At 36.6% G+C, this 24,235-nt stretch overlaps 1 protein-coding gene across 1 annotated transcript; it reads right to left on the reverse strand.

Annotated features, from left to right (window-relative positions):
* Positions 1-3,653: 3,653 nt before the first annotated feature.
* LOC136819801 (sacsin-like) lies at positions 3,654-23,235 on the reverse strand. The gene is made up of 11 exons (XM_067076042.1): positions 23,145-23,235; positions 21,595-21,689; positions 20,925-21,041; positions 20,210-20,357; positions 19,688-19,870; positions 18,658-19,227; positions 17,541-18,045; positions 16,657-16,757; positions 5,126-16,029; positions 4,076-4,399; positions 3,654-3,742 (listed from the first exon to the last, which is right to left on the reverse strand). The coding sequence occupies exons 1-10, from the start codon at positions 23,146-23,148 to the stop codon at positions 4,109-4,111; spliced, it is 12,918 nt and encodes a 4,305-aa protein (XP_066932143.1). The 5' UTR covers positions 23,149-23,235; the 3' UTR covers positions 3,654-3,742; positions 4,076-4,108.
* Between the last annotated feature and the right edge of the window lie 1,000 nt (positions 23,236-24,235).

The following is a 24,235-nucleotide window of genomic DNA, read 5'->3' on the forward strand; positions in this document are numbered from 1 at the left end:
AAGTCTATGTAAGGCTGGATCAACGATGTAAAAATAATAGATAACCAACTTGCCTTGATTCTCAAAAAACATCCGTGTTATGGTTGTAAAAATATTAATGACATTTTGCATCGTAAAAAGTGCAATTAAATAAAAACTTGCTTCATTTGCGCAACCTTCTATTGGACAGAATCGATCACGTGATGTATACTTTTCCAAAATTTGGGTTAGAAAAAGTGTATTTTCCTATAGGCAGCCTCAAAGAAGGAATTTTTTAATTAGATATAGTTGTTCTATAAACATTCATCTGTTTATTTTGTATCAGGCAACCTTCATGCACTTTTCATTCGTGAGATATCGCAGTTCAAATCACACATATATTTTTCAGATAACAGCATTTTATGAGCGTTTATTTATCCAGATGAAGATTAAGTGGTATCAGGCCGATCCGTAGTCAATTTGTCTAAAGATTGGTACCTTTATCTTTTGAAAAAAATTCCGAAATTTGCAGTAAATAACAATTCAAATTTTCTATCATTTCAGTGGATGTCAAAAAGTGTGTCAAAATCTAGCTAAAAGCATAACACGCACTGCACATAGAGCTTTTTAATAGAGTGCTCATTTCAATAGGAAAACAATGGTTGTTCTCTTGGGAAAAGTGCCTTCTAGAGGTAGTTGGTTATCTATTATTTTTACATCGTTGGCTGGATCTACCTCAAAACCCATATTTGATGTATTTTTATGAATTTTACCAGATTATTTGGCCTTTTTCGACGAATTTTCTCCCTTTCATTGAAATTCAACCTTCCTTTAAATAACAAAAGGTCATTTAGACAGCTAATCGCACGATGGGTTATTTTTTCTTATTTGGCACGCCCTCAAAGAGAGCAATTAATCGTTAATTGCATCCTGTAGAGAGCAATTAATCGTTAATCACACTCTCCAATGCCGCGACAATGGCTGCGTTTAGACCAACTGGCATTTGTAATTTGGCATTTGCTCATGAGGGATTCGATTTTAATAGCTTTTCCATTGTATTTTCTGTCATGGTATTTAAGGAATCGTCTTTTTAGAGTCATTACTGAAAAGGTGATTCCCTCAATTTCAACTTTGACAGATCAAACAATGAAAAGCATGGAATTTCTCAAAAACTGTAGTCATTAAGACTGAAACCTTTTGCCGTAGGGCTAGGCTATGGCAAATCTTGCAAATTTTACAATCTATAAAAAGAACGGAATAAAAAACGTGCAAATACTTTAAAAAATCAAAAATGTCATTTTTTCTCTTTGTTTTGGTTCCTTTGTTTGATTTGAAATGCCAGAAAAGGGGATTCCTTTACTTAAAATGGCATTTCAAATGCCAACAAAATGCCAACACGCTGGCATCATTAGGAATTTGACAAACCGAACAATTGCGCGGAACAATAGAATTCAAAAGAATACTGCAAGCAATTATAAATGCCAGGCTGGTCTAAACGCAGCCAATGTTTACAAAATTGATTTTAATGTGTTTTCTTGCATTTTTTTTTGCATCGAACGTTTTAATTGCATTCGAAATTTATTTTGTGAGAAAGAAAATCAATAAACAACAATAAAAGAAAGACATAAAGAGAAGAGAAAAATATAAAACTCTCAGTGTAATTTCTATAATTTACTTTCCTAACTGGGAAAAAGTAGTGAAAGTCATTGTGCGATTAGCTCGTAATAACGTGATTTTTTTGTTTCGAATTAATTAATAACAAAAAAATCGCTCGTGCAATTATATTCGAATTGCACTCGTTTTCATGTGATTACAGATACTAATTATCATTTTTTAATGACTGAAACGAAAATACTGATGTAATTATGCTTCTGTTTAATTTGATAGGTCGATTTTTAACGTTTTTGAGCATTTTCCGAAAGTAACTTTTTTATTCAATAGACGATATCGGATTTAGATAAATGCAATGCATTCTGGTTTCTAGGGATTCTCAAAGGAATTATAATAGATCAATTATAATAGATTATAATTCCTTTGAGATTCCCTAGAAACCAGAATGCATTGCATTTATCTAAATCCGATATCGTCTATTGAGCATAACTTTTGATTTAATGAATCAAATTCAATAAATGACCCATCAAAGTTTAAGTTTATCTTTCTTCTTTCCAATGAAAGTTTAAGCCGAATGTATATGTATAGGAAATTTTCTTAATAAACTCGATGAGACTGAACACACAAAGGTGCTAATTGAACCCTGATATTCCTTTCTATAATATAAACTTAAGAATAGGTAGATGTACGTACCATATGAGAAACAGGTCAAATATCCCTCACAGCAATCTCTTTCTCGTTGAAGTAAAAGATCTCTTTCTCGTTGAAGTAATAGATCTTCTTGTTGAAGTAATAGAGCTCTTTCTTCCAGTTTTTGCCTTCGTTCCTCTAGTTCTCGTTCTCGTTCTCGTTCTCGTTCTCGTTCTCGTTCTCGTTCTCGTTCTCGTTCTCGTTCTCGTTCTCGTTCTTCCTCTCCTTGAATGGCACCATACATCGGCGTGTTCACATAAACGTTGATATTGTTTTCATGGTAATGATAATGAATTCCACCATCGCCAGCTTGTTGTCTTACCTGAGGTAGATTCTGTATGTCCTCAATGAGAGGTTCATAATCTCTTATCAAGTTTCGTGTAATCCTGAAGTTTTGCTGGTTTCCGTTTCCGTTGTTCATTGTTTCTCGTATTTTCTCTGTCACCCTGTACTCGTGACAACATTAATTTCGTAACAAAAAAAATAAAAATATTCAAATTTAGAGTACTCAGGAATCCTAGTCGTGAATATATGAAACAGCCACATTAACTTATGTTAACGCTCCTTTCACCAAAAGCTCCACTGGATGCGATTTATTGCTCAAGCCTCGCATTCTGCTCTCATTCTACCTATCTAACTTGCTTTAGATCTGAAGTTTAATTGCATGCGTTCCGTAATAAGAATAGCTTATTATACTTAAGATAACTGTGCTTTAGTTAGAATTTCACCTCTATAATCTTTTCCATTATCAAAACCTTTTGATATTTAAATCGGATATCGAATGAATGACGATGCACTTTTAATTAAGAATTAAGTTTTCATTGCTGCGTGATTATCAAAAAATAATACCTTAAAGTTTATAGTGCTAAAGATAAAGAAAAAAACTATATAATAACTACAAAATAAAATCATAAATCCCTTAACAACCTCGTTAATACCTAGACTCCTCTTTTGATTGATAACGAGATTAACATTGGAAAATTTTTATTTCGATTTTTTTCATTTCGAGATTAATCAAACTTTTTCAAGAGACGAGACCAGGGAAGGAACTGAAAATAACATTCAAATAAAACCGTCGATGATGTTAGCCCTGGGATCGAGGGTCATCCAAATAATTACTTGTCATATTTCAGCTCTCAGTTTAGAAAGAAGCTTTTATAATCAAATATGTGCCTGAAAAAAAAACGGAAGAGGACTTGAATCTAGAGATACTTTTTATGACTTATTAAATTAACCTTTTTTGTTTCCTATTTTTGTTTAAAATTCACTTTAAAGCCAAGGTCTTGAAAGTTTCTTGCTATCAAAGAAATAAAAACATTCAAATTTAGAGTACTCAGGAATCCTAGTCCTAGTAAATATATAAAACAGAACTACAAAGAATTAAACTATAAATGAGATGAATGAATGACATTAAAAAATTTCTTTAATTCCCATACGACGTTATCGATGATTACACATTATCAAAACATTCGGTCTTCATTGCCTAAAAAAATTGACAACTTTTATGATGACGTCAACAAATTGACCAATGAAAAAATAAAGGAGTCATTGACCTTAACCTTGAAAGATATTTCAACTTTATTTTTTATCAAAACGAATATTTTATACCTCATATTAGTCGGGAAAGTTTGACAACAACCTTTTTTTTCTAAAAGAAAGTCTCAAAAAGAAAAGGAGTAGGATCCTTTTTTGGTAAAAATAAAAACATTCAAAGAATTTAATCCCATCCACGATCCAGGGTCATTCTCAAAAATGCCAGATTGGCATGAGTAGTACCCCAAGATAGCTCATAGAATATTTCATTACAAACCCTTACCTTCAAAATCAACAAATTGTCTTTGTGCTCACATTATTCAACTTCAAAATTCGTCCGAATGTTATCCACAATACGTTGAGCCAGTACCAATGCCCTGTCCGCTTTTTGTTGATTGAACTTCTCATGTGGGATTTTCATGCTCCAACGTGGGTACCTCGGCTCGTCCTCATCCACAACCAGTGTTTGTAATTCTTGGAGGTCGTTCCTCAGCTCTTGGTCTGCATGTTGGAACTCTCTGATGAGATTACAAAGATTGTGTTCATTGTAAAGTGCTCCTTGGTAGTCTTTGGAGAAAATGGCAGCTTTTAAAGCCTTCTCTGCGACCTGTAATATAAAATATTAAAATCTCATTTCGGGGTTGGTTTATTTACCTAGATTTACTAATGAACAAGATTGCCTTTCTGACAAATTTCATTTAAAATCAACTTGGGACATGAGATCAAATTTGGAAAAATTTATGTGTTCTTAAAGACATCCCTTTCTCAGTGAAATGACGATATGAAAGTTTTTCAGCCAGTGAAAAGAGCTAGTACAAATCAGGATGGAAAATACCTTGTTTTTGTTAAGTTAAAATCTAAAGATCTGTTGTTTAAACAGATCAAAATCTAGAGGTGACTTTCAAATTATTGGTTTCATTCTGTCGTCAGAGTAATCTTCTCACTGCGAAGGGTTTCAGGTAGATTTATTCAATGTGTTCAGGTCTTCGAAATAAGGCTATGGATATCGGTTCAGATTTTTCAAACTGACTAAGTTACGTAACTTTCGTTATTATGAAAGCTAATGTGTGGTTTGCATAAGGAGTCGCCTCCACTGAGTTTTATACAGCGGTCGTCTCTACAAATTCAAAAGTTTGTTCAGAACTTTTACTGTCCTCGATTTTTCAGAGCATAACTGCGGGTTACTTCAAACTACTTCATTCACTCCATCATCCTCAAAAGTGTCAAATACATAAACTCGTGCTAAATCAAATATGGAACGGTTGAAAGTGTGAATTTCGAAAGCAACCAATCAAATGACATTTTAAAGAAAAAGTAATAAAAATCATCTCACCTGATGTGATACATAACAAATCCATTCCGGACATGCTCTCATTTCGGACGCTTGATTGAAATCATGTTGTGCTTGTTTGAACCATCTTCTTGCCTCTGCTGGTTGTGGATTCTCTCTGGTAAATCTTGGTGGCACATTATCATAATGAAATCCATTTCCAGTGTAGTCATTTCTTGAACGTGAAGATCCGCTATTTCTTGAACGTGAAGATCCGCTACGTTGTTGTCCAAAGTGTCTGAAGAAATCATCGAAATCTCTTTCATAGGACTGTCTTGAAGATCTGTTGTGTGAGGCTTGTTCATTCCATCTTTCAAAATGTTCACTAAAATCTGAATCCAATCTTTTCTTCTCATTCATCAAGAACTTGAAAACTTCAGTTGCCAAATCTTTGTTGGGATGTTTATCAGGGTGCCATTGAAGATATAAACGCCTCAAAACACGTTTTTGTTCGTCTTCATCTTTTGATTTTAAATCATGTATAATCTTCTTAATATCGTCACGTATTTCTTCAAAAGATCTTGTCTCTTCTCTGGTTTTCGGTTTCTCAGTTCTCTGTCTCTTCCTTGCATTTCCATTTTCTCCATCGTCACCAAACTGAGCGATTTCTTGAGATTGTGATGAATCCTCTTGTGTATTCTCCACTTCAGCCTCTGTTCCTTTCGTATACTTATTCTCGAACTTGTAAAGAGTGGACCTCGGAACATCCCTGGAACCTTCGCCGTCTTCTTCATCGACATCTTCGTCATTCACCAGTTGAATCTTGACAGAACCATCTTTATTCATAGAAACAATCTTGGCATAAACATAATCTTCTCCTTCATCGTTTTCATCGTAAGTTACATAGTCGCCCACCTCAATAATGAAGGAAACATCAAAATTCAGAATACCATGATGCTCTTGGGGAATCGGTTTGCCAAGTGGAGGTGGTTTTCCAGCTCTTCTGAACGTAGAATGATCTCCAAGATTTACAATTTTCTGGCTGTCCAGAAAGCCTGGGATTTGGTCAGGTTTCATCTCCAGAAGCTTTGTAAAGCAAGTGATTGTCTGCCGGGTTTTCAGGATATCTCCGAATAGCTCCGAAATAGCATTTGAAATTGACGCCGATACGACTTGTTCACTACTATACTCTTTATCGAAATATATGACTAACTGTTCATCTGTCAGATGTGTGAACACATTTTTCGCAATTTTGCTACCTTCTATTTTGACTCCTTCGAATCTTAATTCGGTTTGAAGGTTTTCCATTACAGCAATTTGGACAGATTTGAGAATCTTCTCGTAATTTTGTTCTTCTTTGATCTCTTCATGACTGAGCAATCGTTTAAAGCCGTTGATAAAAGCTGGATTTTTCATTCGTTGTTTCCAAATCCTCGCCCCATGCTTTTTGTCGATTTGAGCAGGAATACATGTTTCACAAAGTACTTCTTCGACACTTGCTCTGAAAGTCTTTGGCTTTGTGGAACTGGGAAGATACTTTAAAAGCTTGTCATTTACGTCTTTTTCAACACTGATTCCTTCCAAAGAACTCGAACGAAGAATAGGTTGATCGAACAACTTCAACCTCTCTTCTAAAGATGCGTCATCCAAGATCAAACATTCATTGGAAATAACCATCCGTATTTTCAAGTCAGAAAATTTGAATGTTGGAAGATAAAGATCTTGTTTCCATTTCGTAGACACGTCATCGAACAAAACCCGTGACATATAGGTAACAGCACGAGTTGCACGGAAAACTAATTTTTCATCCAAGAAACCTTTCCCTTGATTCTCCTCAACTTGTTTGATTTGTGACAGAACATCAACGTAGTGCGAGAACTTTGCGTTTTCTGAACATCCAAGAGATTGAAACACAGAAAAGTATTTCCCATGAGCTATATGAACTTCATTCAAAAAGGGATTAATCGTCCCTATAACTTGTTGGATGCATCTCCTGGGTTGTTCTAGCATTTTGGATTGATTGACCAATATGAAAGAAACATCTATCAGACTTTCTATATTCTCTGGATGCTTCAAGCAGAACTCGTAAACCTCCGTCAAAGCCTTGTTGTAAAAATCCCTGTGTTCTGCCTTCACTGAAAAACAACTGCTGGAGCCCGTAGCCTCGAGATAATCTTGTGAAGTCAAGATGGTCGTCAAATTTTGCTTCACAAATTCCATTTGAACAGTATCTTTATTTGAAATCCCAAGTTCACTCATCACATCTAATGACATACTTTTGTTCCCATAGTTGACCGCGTACGTTGGTAGAACGTGCTTTGATGTCCATAACAGCTCAAAAGAATTCGATGTCACAGATCCATTGAATGCAATACGCTTTGTTGAGGAATTTTTACTTGGGAACATATTTTCAAATTTCTTGTTTCCAGTGTGAGGTGCAATGAAACGGATGTCCTTCAATTTACATAAGAAGTTGGAATCCAAGGACCATTTTTTGACGTTTTCGTCTTTGCTCAATAAATTCTCCAGCAGAATCTTGCATAACATCTGGGAGACTTTCTTGACTTTTTCCTCATTATCTTCATCCTCAAGCATTCTTGCATATTTCAAGAAGTGGTCGCCGCTTTCAATACATTGACACATACCCAAACTCAGAAAAAAATCCAACCATCGGTCTCTTTCAAAGTCACCAAAATTACTCATTGAGTACATTCCCTTGTTTGGAAAGTTACCAGCAGGTTCCATTAACTTAAACAGCTCATTGTCTGGATGAAATAATTTACTGCAATCCTTGCGGGTACAACTTGATTCATTTGTGCTGACAAAAGGAATTCCTTTCAATCTGTCCAGCACGTGTGTTCTCACCTTTACCACATCACGATAAGGGTACAAATACTCTTGAATTTGTGCATCAGTAAACTTTGTTAAACTTGGAATCACATATTTCATATAGAATTGTTCATCACCCTTCGTTTCAAATCCCAAACCAGTATAAAGCTTCTCAAGGGTTGGGATATTTTCAAGAACAGTGATTGTGAACTTGCTCTCGATAACGCTTAATGCAGACTTTGGGACGAGTTTAGGAAGAATACAAACATTTCCACTAGCTTCAACCAGCTTTCCATCATGGTGCTGAAATAATGGTAATGAACACAAAGATGCTTTTCCATCCCTGGGAATTTTATTCTCAATACCATCCATCAGAGAGAGGCGACTCAAGAAATCTATTGTCAGCTCAACTGGTAGTTCCTGTCCAGGAGACGACGATAGTGCATATTTCAAAGCTGCTACAACATCATTAAACTTGTCGGCTTTGCCAAACATTCGTCCAAGCATTGTTCGAGAATAAATCTGATGACAATATGTATCTTGATCTTGCTTTGTTTGTTTGTAACATGTAACAACTTCAAATCCTCCACAAGCTTTGGTTATGAAGTCATAGATTTTGTTATTGTTATGATCTGGACCAAGAATCTTTTTACGGTTTTCAATTGGTAGAAGAGATTCTTTTGTTCCTTTTTTCACCAAAAGCAATGGTACATCTTTGATGATGTCTAACTGATTCTCGAGATAGTCGACTTTAACTTCCTTCGTCTTGTCTTTGCCTTCCTCTGATTCATCTTTTTGCTCCCTCTTTCTTTTCTTTTCTTCTTCTTTTTGTTTTCTCTTCTCTTCGTGAAAACAAGATTCGATTAGCTCCCAACAATTCTTTATCCAAGCCTTGAACTCGTTTACCTTACAGTCTTTATCTCCAATCTTTGAATCTTTCAAAAGATCGTTGAAGGTAGAATTTTGTAACATATCCTTGAATTGATGAAGATCGAATTCCTTGAAACATGAGTGCTCGATGTGTTCTTGACTCAGTGTGGAAAAGCTGGATTTATGCATGAATCGTGATTTTTCCTCGTTGAAAAGTGTAGAATATTTTGTAAGAAATGCGGGTTTAGAGTTAAAGGACTTGAGTGTCCTATCCTGCAGAAGACAAAGGGGCAGACCAGTAAGATCAATCGATGGAGCTTTTTCGTCAGCTTTAGGTGGTGTATCGGAATCCATTTTGGAATTTTTCGGATTGCTGTGACGTTTGTCATTCTCTTTCTTCAAACAAAAGCTGAGAAGTGTGTTGATATTTTCGACTGTTTTTAACGAAGATTTTGAGTGTTCCATACCATCTTTAAAGAAAACCAATCTATTTTCCCGGTTCAGTAATTCTCGAACGACTGTTGGTGTAGCGGTTGTCAATGAATAATCATGCTTATTGCCACTTTCTGAAAAATCCTTGATTATGGGATCAGGGAGGACATCGACTTTCAGGTTAGCCATTTTCATCACATTGAGTAGGTTACATGAACTATCTTTCCCTTCGAACAAGAGAAATTCTCGGGGTGACCAGAACTTAACATCGCCAGGTCGATGAACAGGTAACAGTCGATTTCCTTTATCTGTGATTCTCATATAAAAGGCTTTGGTGAAAATTTTGAAGTATTTATCAGTACTCTCTTCAGTTGATGGAAACAGGGACAAAAAGTTGTTAATGGAAATTCTTCTTAAACATTTTTCAAGGAAAATATCGTCTGGTTGTTCGTTTTGTTGTGACTTAGGGTCAGGTTTTCGTTCTACCTTTTGAAGATTAAACTTCCCTTCGATGTGTTTTTTAACAAACTCAAGATGCGAAATAAAACAAGGTAGGACGCAATGATTTAAGATAGATTGATTCCACTCTTTGTTTTTATCTTCTCCATTATAAAGTGCCCTACGGTTATCCGAGTCTAAGAAGAAATTTCCATTGATGATTCCCGAGATACCAGTCTCTAGATTGATGGGGAGTGTACAGAAAAGAGATTTCAATTTGGTGTAACTCGTATTCTTGCTGCATTTCTCCCTGTCACATTCAACACAATCGTCTTTTGAGGACAATTTTGCAATTCCTCCTTTTGGTACTAAATGATGTGTTTGACTTTCAAGTGTATCTTTCACACTGTCAGGAAGGTCATCAAAACTTGAGAATCCAACTTGCTCAAAAACATCCCAGTGGGTTGCATGCTGTACTTTATCATCCTTTAAATGTCGGATACAGTGCTTACGGTGTAACTGCATCTCTGAATCAATCATGCTGTAGATGTCTCCGAAACGATCTGCGAAGCCCTTTGCAGATACCTTGAAACTGTCAACTGTGCTTGGAAGTGTATCGTAAAGTTTACTGTGTACACTAAACAGCTCGTCTTTCTCTCCTTCGCCATTTACAATCCGGATTTTGATTGTTTTGATGTTATTTAGAAAAAGGAGGAATTCGTCGGCATGTTCCAAAAAACCCTTCATTGTTTTCTCAATCGTTTTGATACTGACTGATGTTGTGGAGATTTCAGAATCCTTGGCAGTATCTCCCATTCTGAATGGTAGCCTCAGGATAGTTTTTGTTTCCTTATCCTCCTCATTAAAAAGGAAAGCACTTTTGACATCATCGTAAGGATCCAGAAACGTTCTTGCATCTGGAAATGAACAGCCAGGTCTTTTGTCAGTTGCGCCTTCAGCATACTTTCGATGTGGATCAAACATACACATCCGATCTTCCGTTCCGTCAACTTTGGTCAACAAGATAGGGCAATCAGTCAAACTGTAGACAGTGTTGAAGCCAACTCCATATTTCCCTGTTTTTAAGGGGTCATTCTTATGACTGCCAACTCCCAATTTCTGAATCCCTTGTAAGTCTTCTGTAGTAAACTTTCCGTCGTTGACAATCAGGAGACCAGGACCTTGAAGATGTTCCCATTTCTCGGAAATGACTTTTTCAGTCCCGTGTGAGCGCTTATCCAGAATAAACTCAATCTCGTTCGATTCCGCATCGTCAGCGTTCTGTATGGTTTCCTTTAAAATGTCAAATGGGTCCGAATAATTTTCGATAAGTCTTTTAATCCTGGCAGTGAGATTATCATATTGACCAAATGATTCTGTTGTGACCTGCGAGTCATCGATCCAAGGTGTGTCGTCAATGTGTTTCCCTCTTAAAATATAATCACTCCTTCGAGACTTGATTTTCAACTGGATAGCGTGCTGGTGAGAAATTTCGGAGTTCGAATAATGGACGTCAGGATCATTTGGAAGCCAGGTGACGTCATTGTAACAAAGCTCACTCGTCTTTCGAAGAATGTTTTGTTGATCTGGTAGGTACAAGTCATCAATGAACAAATGCTTTTCTTCAAAGTCGGCAAGAACTGGTAACAAATGATAAATTTCATCGATGTGAAACTTCGTCAATCTATTGTTGTTGTATTCCTCCCAAAGGCCTTTGAGAGCAGTAGCATAATCGGTTGCCGTTGCTTTAGGTTTCACTCCAACGTTGAAGAAGAGCTCTTGGACCCTTTCGCTTTCTTTCATATCTTTGTAGGAGCCGTGTATGGAATGAAGTTTTCCAGTGATGATATGGTCAACTTGTAGAAACATGGTGTCAGCGCTGTATAATTGTCCATTGTCAGCCATGATGAATTTTGCTTGAGAGAGAAAGAGCCTGGTTTCTTCCTTTACTTCTGCTTCACTATAAAGGATCGTTATCTCTTTGAGAGCATCTCTGTACTTAAAGTCTGTTGTTTTAAATTTTGGTAGAAATTCATTGAGCTGTGTGGCAAGATCTTCTTGTCTAGGCGTGACTTTGATTTGAAACAATTTGACAACCGAATCATCCATCTTTTCACTGCAAATGTAATTTGAGCATGAAAGCGTGTTTGAGAATGAATGAGGGTAAATCTCTTTAGGAGAACTGACTTTGGCTGTGGATCCGTGCCATTTGTTGAAAAGACATTTCTTTGGTTTTTTCATAACCGGTAAAAATTTTGTGCCCTTCAGTTGATTGCACGCTTCAACGTCAGATTGAGTTGCTGGGAAATCCTTGCGTTCCAGTTTCTTAGATATGATTCTCAAAAGAGCTGATCCTCTTTCTTTGTTTGCGCTTTGCTCGACAGTTTGTGCTCTATCAAGGATCTTTGTCCAAGACAAACCTCCAGCTTCCATTCCATGAGTCTGAAGATACTTGATGACGTCATTATCTTTGAGGTCTGGGAACCGTTCATCTGTGACGTCATACAAGATAGAAACATCTGACCCTTCTTGAATCAACTGGTTGGTTCTTCTCAATCGACCATTTGGTTTGGTTGGAATACATCTCTTTCCAATCATAGATGTCCTGTGAAGAATGGATTTCGACAAAAGGTAGTTGATGATGCCTTCTCTTATTTCTTTCGGTAACCCACGATCTTCGACATTCTCACTGAAAAGTTGCAATAATTGTTGGAATGAAACCTCCTTTGACTTTATTTGGTCATCGAATCCAAGCTTTTGAATCAAATTCTTAAACCATGGTGGCAATCTTACGGCTCGGTTTTGTCGTTGGTTTTTCTTGGATTGCCAGTTAAGGAAGTTTAAAGAAATTGATTGGATTTGCTCGGGGATGGAGGATCCGGGAAAGTTCAGATTCTTCCATTGCATCCAGGTGTTGTCTTCATCAGATGAATCATCAGAAAAGGGGAAGACAGCGTCGTTTTGTCCAAAACAGTTCTGCAAGAAAGTGGTCAAAATAATCTTTGTGAAATTCTGAATCTCCAGGCGATCTTTACCAGGAAATAAATTATAAAAATCTTGACCAGATATTCCCACTTTGTTGACAAGGTGTAACAACAAGGAGTAGTATGCGTTCCCAGCGTCCTTTGCGATCAGATCATTCCAATTCTGAGCTGTGTGGTAAATCTTCTCATCCTCGTTGTGTGCTTTCAAACTTAATCGATTGCTTGAAAGTTCGAAGGCTGCATTTACGTGACTGGGTAGGCCATTCTTGATTGGAAGAGGAAGAAAACAAAACAAATGACCTTTTTGTTGGATGACGTCATTCTTGTTACCAAGACAAACTGCAACACTACAATAGGGTAGATAACCTTCATTGGGATGGCTCATAGCGAAAGTGTACGTATCTGCACCACCGTTACGCGATTGGACGACCCATTGGTGTGTAGTCTCCTTTGTGTCTTTCTTTACCATTAATTTGATGGGTGTAGTGACTTGGTTCTGGTTGAACCCATACCATTGATAATCACGTCTTTCGAGTTCTTTATTAGCGTACTGGACCATATCCCTGATGCCATGATCTTTAGATTTTGAAGTTGAAAATAAAAGCTTCATTTCTGTTGGAGACTTGGCTTGATCGTTGAGCTCGTAAACAGAAAAGCTTGAAACGTTTTGTGTGAATAGGATGAGTGTTTGTAGAGAATCTTTAACTTTATTCAACAACGTCCTCATCTCTTGGTCACTGTAATGTAAAGGGTTGATTTCGCTGGTCCGTGTGCAGTTTGCATTTCGCAGTGGAAATCGGAACAAACTTCCTTTGTATTCTTGGCTTGGTGAGTTTGAATTTAAATCGACTTGAGCACCGAATATCTTCTCGTAAACAGCAAATTGGTCTCCATAGATTTTTAGATCAGCATTCTTATCTAATGAGATGCGAATACCAGGTTCACGGCTTCGCACAGCATCTCCAAGATATTTCAAATGAGGGTCAAAAAAGATCAAACTTTTGCCACTCATGATACTCGGCACATCGGTCAGATGGTACACAGCATTAAAACCAAGACCGAATTTTCCTATCTTTGTAGCTTCCGATTTTTTTGTACCGGCGTTCAATCTTGTAATATTTATGAAATCTTCCTCTGTAAACATCTTGTCGTTGTGGACCCACAGTGCTGGTCCTTGCCAATCTTTCATAGCAGGCGAAATGAGGTGTGTCTTCAGATTGTCATTAGTTCGTCTATCGTAGAGAATCGATACTTCGCTTGCACCGGCGTCGTCTGCATTTTGAACAAGCTCTTTAATAATCGCCAGTCCGTCTTGATAATCATCCAAAATTCTTTTCAAATTCTTCGTCAACGGTTCCTGTTTTTGCCCCCAGGGTTCGAAGATACTTTCTTGGTTTCCTTGAAGTACTTTACTAGCCAGGTTGGGGACATTGAGTTGTCGGGCAACGGAGGTACCAAGATGCCTGTTCAAGATATTGGAGGATATAGAGAATCTTGTGTCACTGCTAAAGTCCAAGTAATGGCATGTTTCAAGAGGCGCAAGCTTCAGTGATTCAGAATCTAAAGGAACGAAGATATCTGCTCGATTCTCATTTGCCTCAGTACTAAATCGATTTGCGATTTCTTTGACAAGGGATAAAGCCAGGTTTGTATCCTTGACGACGTTGCATTTTTTCTTTGTGTTTGTTTTGGCGTATTTGGCAGCGATGGCTTTCAGTGTATTGACATATATATTGAAAGCGCTCTTCTGGCAATCCATGTAGCTCAATACATTCCCAAGGATCGAAAGCACATCATTCGGTGGTTGAAAGAAGTATGGAGAAACATCTGACACTTGTTCTTTGTCTTTGGACAGGAAGATCTTTCCTATTGGTACAAATCCAGAGCCATGCCAGATGCTAAATTCCTTTCTTATTTGAATCCATTGAATTAGTTGTGCGCTGAAGTTGACGGCGAGGTACTGATAAATTTTCATCACCATGTTTTGAAAGGTTGCTTTTTCGTCGATGTTAAATGCATAATCAAGGTTCTTAAGATTCGCTAACACATCTTGAAACAAAACCTTGGTAATATGCGGTGTATTTCCGAAACAGGATTGGAAATTTGCAGAAACTTCTGGATGGACCACATAATGAACTGAACCAATCGCATATTGATGAGTTTGAAGGTAGATTTGAGTGGGAGCGTGTGATGTAAATTGGCTTGTGTTGTTTGCACCTTTCCAGGACATGCATTGAGGATATCCTCTTGGAGATTCTGAAGCAGCTGGAATCCATCTAAAATTGTTGAAATTGTGATACTGCAATCCTCCATTCTTGATGGCAGCCAAGATTGCATTTACTTTGGTGATAATGTTTGATCTTTCCATGTTGTTCGATTGAATGTATTGGATTGATGTTTGGATTTCCTGATATGATACACTCTCCGCTCTTTTCAAACCAATCTTCAGCAAGATTCGATTGGAATATTCTGTACTTGGGAATCTTCCTTTCTCACCAAGGAAGATATATTCTGCAGTTCTGCTTTTTTCGAACAAATCACTTGGTCGACAAACCACACCATTGTCGTTCTTGATTCTCACATACTGTATTGCCAATGTTTGTAGAGCTGAAGATGATGAATATTGGAGCCTTTGAAGAACTGCCTTGGATAATGATAGAAGGTCATTTTGATTGAGGTTTTGGGTGAATAGCTTCTTACAGACTTGTTCATAAGTCCACGTGTTTCCAGTCAACTTTTGGATCAGACGATCATCAATATTGTTTCTGGAGATGACATTGCCGTATCTTTCATTCCATTCTCTGGGGATGTCATTGGCATACACAAAATATCCATTCCTGCAACTGACAGTACGTCCACTTGTTGTTCTAAACATAGGTAGATCTCGAAAGAAATCGGGTATTCCGTAATGGTAGTTGTTGATCATTTGTTGTATTTCAGTGTTAAGTGCCTCATTGCCAGGTGGATAATTGCGGATCACCAAACTTTGGTTTGATGACATCGCCGCAATGATATTTGATGTGTTGGAAACATTGACCATTCCCTCTGCAACCAGATATCTCAATTCTGCATCATCATCAGCTACAAAGAAGACACCAGTTTTCTCCAACAATGATTTCAAATCTTTAGAAATGGTATTGTCTTGGTAGGAGGCGACCAATGGCTTGGGATTAGCACCAACTTTCCAAAGATACTTGGAATTCAAATTCCAAATCTTTATCAAAGGTAGACCTCCTAGGGAGGAATAAGATAGATTTTTAGACTTTCGATATTGGATGACATTACTGAGCCATGTCTGGGAGACTTCTGACAAAGATAATTTGTCTCGTTGATTCTTCCAGCGTTGAGGGATCAAATCTTTAATGGCTGCAACGACCTTGTTTGAATGATCCAGGACTGTCATATTGAAATACTCTAAAAACAATAAAGACGGACAAGTAAATTAATTCAATCGATCGATAGTAGACGATATAGGATTTAGATAAATGCAATGCATTCTGGTTTCTAGGGACTCTCAAAGGAATTATAATAGATCAATTATATTAGTACTAGTAATCGTATGGTTTGGAGTGCAATTAACGATTAATCACGAGTAACAAAGGAGAAAATAGTAATTTGCACGAGTCCGAAGGACGAGTGCAAATTACGGTATTTTCTCCTTTGTTACGAGTGATTAATCGTTAATTGAACGACAAAACATACGATTCCGAGGTAATCGTCAGTAAACATTCGAAAACCTCCTTTTTTTCTTTTGTTTAAAAAGAAAACATTGCAGTGTAATTTTTCTTTGTTTTCAATTAAAACAAGCTATTGTAACGTAAAATTTCTTTGTTCTTTTTTATATTGAAGAAAAAAAATGTCTTCGATTTTTATTATATAGTAAAAAAAAGTCTCTGACACAGGACTTGGGAGAGAAAAGAATAAGGGGACAAAAGTGTCCCCTCGCCGAAGAGTGCAAAAAGTGGTAATAGTGCAATTAACGATTAATTGCACTCCTCTAAACCAATCAGATTCGAATAATTTTGCACGGCTGACGATTACCATTAGAAATAGGGAAGATTTTTTGATTGATCAAAAGTTTAAGATCGTCCTCATTTTTCACTGAATAAGAAAGAATGTTGCATCGTGTTCCCATAGGTAACCTATGATAAGATGGTAAAATATAATTAAACAATTTTTAACAATTTCATTCATAGGACAACTACAGCGTTGCAGCTCATACAAAATCTTTAAAGTTACGATTTACAACAGCCTTTAAATCTGCCTTGGAAATCATTCTAGCGGTCAATGTAACACAGAGATATCGGTGATAGGGTCAAATTAGCCCTGGTGATGGAAGCATCGGTAGAAAAAAGAAAAAAAAAAAATTTTGACTAAGTCAGAATTTATTTGTAAGATTTTTTAACTCCATAACATGTCATGCTTTTTATTGCAAATAAAAAGTGAAAATGTGAAAGTTGAATTGTTCGTTCCTTGGAGAAACTGTGTCAAGATTATCTGTGTCGGTGGCTTTATTTAAGCGCCGATTAGTTCTCAATCTCCGTCAGGCCACTGAGACAGGGATGTAATATGCCTGCCTATCACAGCAGAAAAGGCTGTAGGTCTCGATAATCCGCATTTGAAAGAATGTATATCATTATTGCCTCTGTTGGGAAAGTGAGAAATTAGAAAATCCTCAAATTTATTACCTCTTAATAACATTAACTACCTTAATAACACTTCTTCATAAATTACGTCACGAACATCGCTTGCCTCGCATTTAAACAATTACCATGGTGATTGTGTCCCTTGAGACATTAAACGATTCTTTTATGAATAGGAGGTAGTTTTAGTAAAATCCGCTGGGAGTTAATCACCATGGCAATAATTTCAAAACGAGGCAAGTGATGTTCGTGACGTAATTTATGAAAAGGTCTATTAATTACCTTATAAAGATGGAATATCCAATGATCAAACGATTTACTTCATAAGAATTGATCCAATGACACGGCAGACGATCAGTGATCGCTTGTGGTGCAATAGCAAACGGAATATTCGTCGAAACCAACAATTCTTCAACCGCTGAAAGTTCATCCCCTGTCATTTCATCTGTCTTGATAAACCGAACGTTTTGTGTTTTATACCACGTATCTTGGAAACCAACGTATATAAAATCTTTCTCTCTCATCAAAGCATGGAATAAGTCGAGAATAGGACGCCATTTTGAATCGATCTCGTTTTGATCTGGCCATGCTTTGTATAAAACATCAATCTCGATTTCGAGTGTTTTCAAGAAATCAAACAAATCACTGTAGACGATTGGAATTAGCTCTGTTAGTAGATAAACATTCCAATTGACAGTTTTGTCGTTGCTGCTTCCTTGGGTAGAAAGTGATTTCCATTTCAAATCTTTCCGATCTTGGCCAAGTGCGAAGAACCCATTGACATGAACTAAAAGAAAATGAAAAAAAATTGAAAAATTGATATAAAGTTGTTACGGAAAGGTCTCTGTGACTCTAACGGCAATGAGACTTCGAGTTAATTAATTTGTATTAAATTGAGAGGCGTGTGACATTTTGTTATTTCGAGTCAGTGCCGTAGCAACTGGGGGGGCAAGGGGGGCTATGCCCCCCCAATAATTTTTTCAAAAATGGTTATTTTGCAAAATGCAAAGTTTTTCTTGTTTAATTTGTCATAATTGTCACAATTGAGTGCATTTTCAAGCAATCTAGAGCTCAAATTTTCAAAATTTTTCCCCTCGGGCCAAACCATTGTTGGCCCTCGCGGCGTCACTAAACTTCAGCCCCCCCCCCCAATATGGAAACGCTTCCTACGGCACTGCGAGTTAAGTGTAAGTAGGTGGTATATTTTCTAATTCATCACAACTTGAGGCCGAAATATCGTTTCAAAAAAAAAAATGTGTTATGTTTTATTTTGATTTGGTTGCACATCACAAGGCTTTTTATATTTCGCTTCTAATTGTGGAATCATGAATCCAGTTCCCCGTCTTTATGTCCATGGCAGTAGCGTCCCCTCTCAACATCCCTTACTACTCTTACTCACCTGGCATGCCAGTCATTTTTCGGCAATGAAGCGGTAACGGTAGCGTGCAAAACACGTGACCTCCTTCGTCCAAGTCTTGATTGATAGGGTAAGCAATGGCAACCAATGGTACATACGATAATTCTTCATCATACATCAGAGAGATGAAATCTTCATTCGTTCCTTCGTACCCATATCTTTCACAAACAGCGTATTCGTAAATTTGTTCTTCTTCTTCTTCATCTTCGTCCAAACTCTCCACTTCGATTTCAAGAAAATGACGTAATTGTTTGATGGTCGCAAAATCTTGTTCCTCGTCTACCAAACGGTTGATTTGCTCCACAAAATCAACTTTGAGAGATTGATATTCTTGGCTATGCTCTGTCAATTTAGCTGAGTAAACTTCCTTCATGACTGTCGAACCATTTTCAATAGTGTAGATTTTGATGCTTTTGACGTGTTTGAGGAAGATCATTGTGGTGTGTGCTTCTTCTTTGAATCTCTCAAGTAATGCGTTGATTCGCTCTTCGTCATAGATCACTGATGAAAGATTGGAAGCTTTCAAGCGAAGCGGCAAACGGAACAATGTACCTAATGAAATGTAAATTTGAAAAAGGCCGCACATTATAAAGAATCTGTGCCACTGAGTCAGTGGGACCATACCCACTTGATGAACAGTCCACAAAAATCGAATTTTAATTTTAAAACTAATTTTATTGGTACGCTGAAAGCAATGGAACCCCTACATAATCTTGGTTGGTATTTTTTTTCTATCCCCGTTGATTAGAGCTTTGGCTACGAAAAAATTTCCAAGTTACCAGTCCGGGTAACAAAAGCATTGCTAGATGAACTTCAAAGCAACACGATAATTGAGAGAAGGCTCGTAATGAAATCTTTTTTCACACGATCTCAATTACTTCGTATCAACATGGGGAAAGGATTTTTTTGTACTTATTAACTTTGAATGCGTAACATCTTTCTCTCTGGAATATCTAATTCTTATTTTTCAAAATAACAACAGTAAATTGTAATCTCTCCTATAGAATCTCACCTTCAACTCCATTCTCGTTTCTCCAAAATTTTTCACCCAATCTTTGGAAGGATTTGAAATCGTGGAAATCAGCATCGGAGTCGGTTGGTTCATCAAAATCCAAAACTTCGACTTCTTCTTTAAACGTCTCTTTCATGGGATCGAGATAAGCGAATGTAGAATCACTGGCAACGCATGGCAAGTCTGTGTGACAAAATAACAGGAATAATACTTCAAAAATGTCCGTGAAAACAACTTATGTTCTACATCCCTGTCTCATTGATTCAATTTTCAAAACAAAATTAGAGTAATGAATTTTCCCAGCTTTGGGACAACTTGAAGTTTTCGCAAGCTCTTATTTGATTTGGCTCGTCGTTAACTTGTAATAAAACAATTTTTGTTTGTTTTTCGAAATTGTCATCAATCTATTACTTTGTGACAAATAAGTGAAGTATATTTAAAAGCTCAAGCTCATCAAGTCTCAGTGTCCTTACAAAAGAAAAAAAAAGAGTGCAAGAGTGAATGGGAAATAAACTTCTTCACCTGTCAAATGAAAAACTGATTTAAACCCAAGCCCAAAGCGTCCAACTTTCAATGCTTGCTTGGTCTTTCCACTTATTCCTAATGAGATGACACCATCCCAATCCGCTGGTGTAAAGGACGCGTTGTTGTAAGCATATAAAGATGGAATCTAAAAAAAAATACAATAAAGAAAAACTTTAATAAAAATACACTTTATAAGAATGTCCATGATGAAAATGGCCAAAAAATTAAGAGTATGGTAAGAATATCACCATCATGGAATTTAGCAACTGAACCTAAGAATGCCATTTTAATGCATTTTAACCTGTAGATTGCCAATTTCGATCTTAACCTAAGAATACCGTAAGAATATTTTTGGATGATTTTCGCCAAAAAGTCAAGAATATTCATGATGAAATGAAAAAAACACCATTCTTATAAAAAAAGCGTGTATTTCAAGACAGGCCACTTTAGGACTCGGCAAGGAGAAGAATTTGCAAGGAAGCCCATTTGCAAAACTAAACATAAGCAATGTTTATGAGAAATTCTTGATACTCCAGCGTCCATTAGTGAGGAACTAAAATACGTCTGAAAACAAAAATCATTAAAGAAAACATCAACACTCAAACTTAGTAGTAATCCCGAAATCTTTACTATACCAATAATGGCTTTCATATGATTTCATTTCCTTTCTTTTTTTATTTTAATCGATGGCTTATTTAGAAAGAGTAATTACCTGATATCTGCGCAGCTTTTCTTCTGAGAAATGAAGATCTGCATCTTGGTCGACGTTCTTGTCAAAAACGAAGACTATTTCGCTCGCTCTTGCGTCCTCAGCATTCTGTATGATCTCCTATGAAGTTATTGTGGACGAATGATTGATTGATAAATTACACGTTTTTTTATAAGAACAAACTATGTAAAAACATAGGGCTTCGCTGACCAAAATCTCAAGAACATTTTAAGGCTTTGTGGACTCAAAAACACCCTACTTCTTGGGAAAATTGTCACAAAATGGTCAAAATAAGAACATGTTAAGAACATTTTTAGGCTTAAAACTCACAAAGTTAAGAACATCTGTATGTTTTTATAAAAAAACGTGTAGCAATGATTAGAGGAAGGCAGAGCATTATCTAATGACCCCCTAATGAGCCTTTACTATGACTGAAAAAAAATACCCATGTGACAATAAAAACAAAAATTTTGTTTGGTTAAAGCATTTACCCGGGTTTATGTAAACTCGTGAACTTTTAACACGCTCCCTGAAAGCAATGGAAGTTTGCAATAATCTAGTTGTCCTTTTTTCTCGTGTAACCATAAAACGGCCAAAATCTATGACACCTACAATTTTCTTTATGAATAATTACTATGATACCTAGAACTTTCTTTAAATACTTATATCTTACTTTAAAGATTTGGCCATCGTCAGGATACTGTTGAAGAATTGCTTTTATCTCATCTACCACCGTTCGCCGTTTAAACTTCTCTCGCTTCTGTTTATCTATGAACGATAAAGATGCAAGAAATGATAGCTACAATATTGTGTTGAGAACCCGTAGTTTCTCATTTAAAGAAATGCAACTTAACATTGAAGATCATAATTCTACAAAAATTATATTCTAGTCCCGCATAATATGTATGTGTGTGTATGTATTTTGTATGTGAAACCAATTACTTCATGTAATCGTCAGTCGTGCAAAATTACTCGAATCTGATTGGTTTAGAGGAGTGCAATTAATCGTTAATTGCACTATTACCACTTTTTGCACTCTTCGGCGGGGGGACACTTTTGTCCCCTTATTCTTTTCTCTCCCAAGTCCTGTGTCAGAGACTTTTTTTTACTATATAATAAAAAACAAAGACATTTTTTTCTTCAATATAAAAAAGAACAAAGAAATTTTATGTTACAATAGCTTCTTTTAATTGAAAACAAAGAATTCGAATGTCAAAAATGTTCCCTTTTTCTGAAAAAACTATGATTTACTAATGATTATTTACTGACGATTACCTCGGAATCGTATGTTTTGTCGTGCAATTAACGATTAATCACTCGTAACAAAGGAGAAAATACCGTAATTTGCACTCGTCCTTCGGACTCGTGCAAATTACTATTTTCTCCTTTGTTACTCGTGATTAATCGTTAATTGCACTCCAAACCATACGATTACTAGTACAAATTACGAGTTGAGTAATTAAAAACGGCATGGAAGAGATGTAGTCATTACATTTGAAAATTCTACAATTAAAGGTTGGATAAAACGCCCCTGTGTCGCAGACCCTTCGGGACCCCAGCTCACTGTTGGAAAATGCCCTTGAATTTCAGCCCGACTGGGAAATTGACTTTGATTTCATCCTCACCTCGAAAATTCCATGTTTAAAAATTACACTCCAAAACAACCCTACTAGATTTTTCAACTTTGGAACAATAGAATTTCTATCCCCATTTAGATTTTATTAAAAAAGATTATCCCCACTGAGGAAAAAATTTCCACCGAAGTTCTGAGACAGGGGTGTGATAAAGATGTATTGAAATTAAACATTTAATCCAGCCGCCGAAACAGGCACCTTTCCACTCCCACCGAATACCATCGGTATTTAGCTGCTTCATTGCTAACAAAGATGAGACAGGGGGTGCTAACTGCTTGAAACAATACAAGTACAATGTGGGTATCATTCATCTCATGGAAAAAGATTCACGGAAAAGACGGAACAATAATTCCAAATTTATCTTGATTCAAGCCAAATGTAAAATCTAATCTCTGGCAATAAAGAAAAAAGTTAAGAATTCACTCTTTAATGAGTTTGAGACAGGGTCAATTGTTTTTCTTTTCCTTTTCCTGACCAAGCTTGCTCCACATCTGTGTCAATTCATTACGAAAAAGCTTGTAAATCTAAATTGATGAGTTAGCAAAATTATTTAAAAAGAAAACCTTTAAATTAAGATTTTTATACTTACACATTTTCCTTTACGTCACAAGGAGAACATTACGGAGACTGGGTTCGAAGAATGATCACGTGACGGTTTGAAAGCCAGCAGACAATCGTTGTGGAGACAGCCTGAAGACCCTTCAATATTTTCACCGACAAAATCGTATACCAAACTATGGAGAAAATAAAATTCAAAACTTAATTTACGATGACATTTAGATCTTTCGAAAATCAAATTCGATAACCGTTCTAACAACTATCGTTTTTGGGTTACAGTCTGCTCAAAGAGACAACGTTAGCAATGACAAGAACAGCAGACATGATTCACCTTCTCCCTAATTAATTCGTTTAACTATTTTCAATATTATACAATATCTCTAACCACTAGTCTATGGCAAATTTCCAAGAAGTAAACAGACAACGTAGACAGTTTGATGACAGTAGTTATCTGAGATCAACGTAATTCAATGAAAGGTCATCAATAAATTAATTTTCAGACGTAATTAATCTGAGATCAACAACTGAGCTTTTATTTCAAAATAATCTAACATCACCTCAGCAACTTTTAAGAAGCCATTTTGAACATTTTAACTGAATGTCTTTAATCTTTTATCTTTATGAGCGTCAGGGTTATTTCGGATAACATTGTAGACTTTGATCTTTCATTAGCACTAGTTCCATCACCCCTGTTTCACAGCCCCGGTGGAACTTTATAACCCAGTAGGGATAAAACACCTATTGAAATCCCAATTGGGATGGGAATTCTGTTAAAATATCCAGTGATGAATTTTTACTAAATTTTCCAGTGGGGCTGGGGTCCCAACGTCTGACACAGGGCTGTGCTTCACTTTTTCTTATTAATAATAACTAGTGGAATCTTAGACAGTGGAAGTGGAACCTTATGCAAAGCTATGTTACGTAATATGTCAGGGGTAGAAATAAAAGAAGGGTCCTAAAGTGACCATAATGCACAGTGGTGAGCTTCTGCCAAAGTAGAATTTTCAAAGGAATAAAATGCTTATCATTTGGACACAAGAATGTTTCAAGCCAAAATACAAGAGAAGAGCGGTAAAGAAATAAAGCTGATATACCCCTGAAGTTGACCCCAATCCCCTGAGT

This window comes from Clytia hemisphaerica, unplaced genomic scaffold (genome assembly GCF_902728285.1).
Source record: "Clytia hemisphaerica strain Z4C2 unplaced genomic scaffold, Clytia hemisphaerica genome assembly, whole genome shotgun sequence".
Taxonomy (NCBI): Eukaryota; Metazoa; Cnidaria; class Hydrozoa; order Leptothecata; family Clytiidae; genus Clytia; species Clytia hemisphaerica.

What these genes read in the sequence shown, in the direction of transcription:
- LOC136819801 (XM_067076042.1), bottom strand. An exon ending in AAACGAGAATGGAGTTGAAG is followed by an intron (nt 19,228 to 19,687) that starts GTGAGATTCTAT and finishes ACATTTCATTAG; the next exon opens with GTACATTGTTCCGTTTGCCG. An exon ending in GGATATTCCATCTTTATAAG is followed by an intron (nt 16,758 to 17,540) that starts GTAATTAATAGA and finishes ATCTTATCATAG; the next exon opens with GTTACCTATGGGAACACGAT.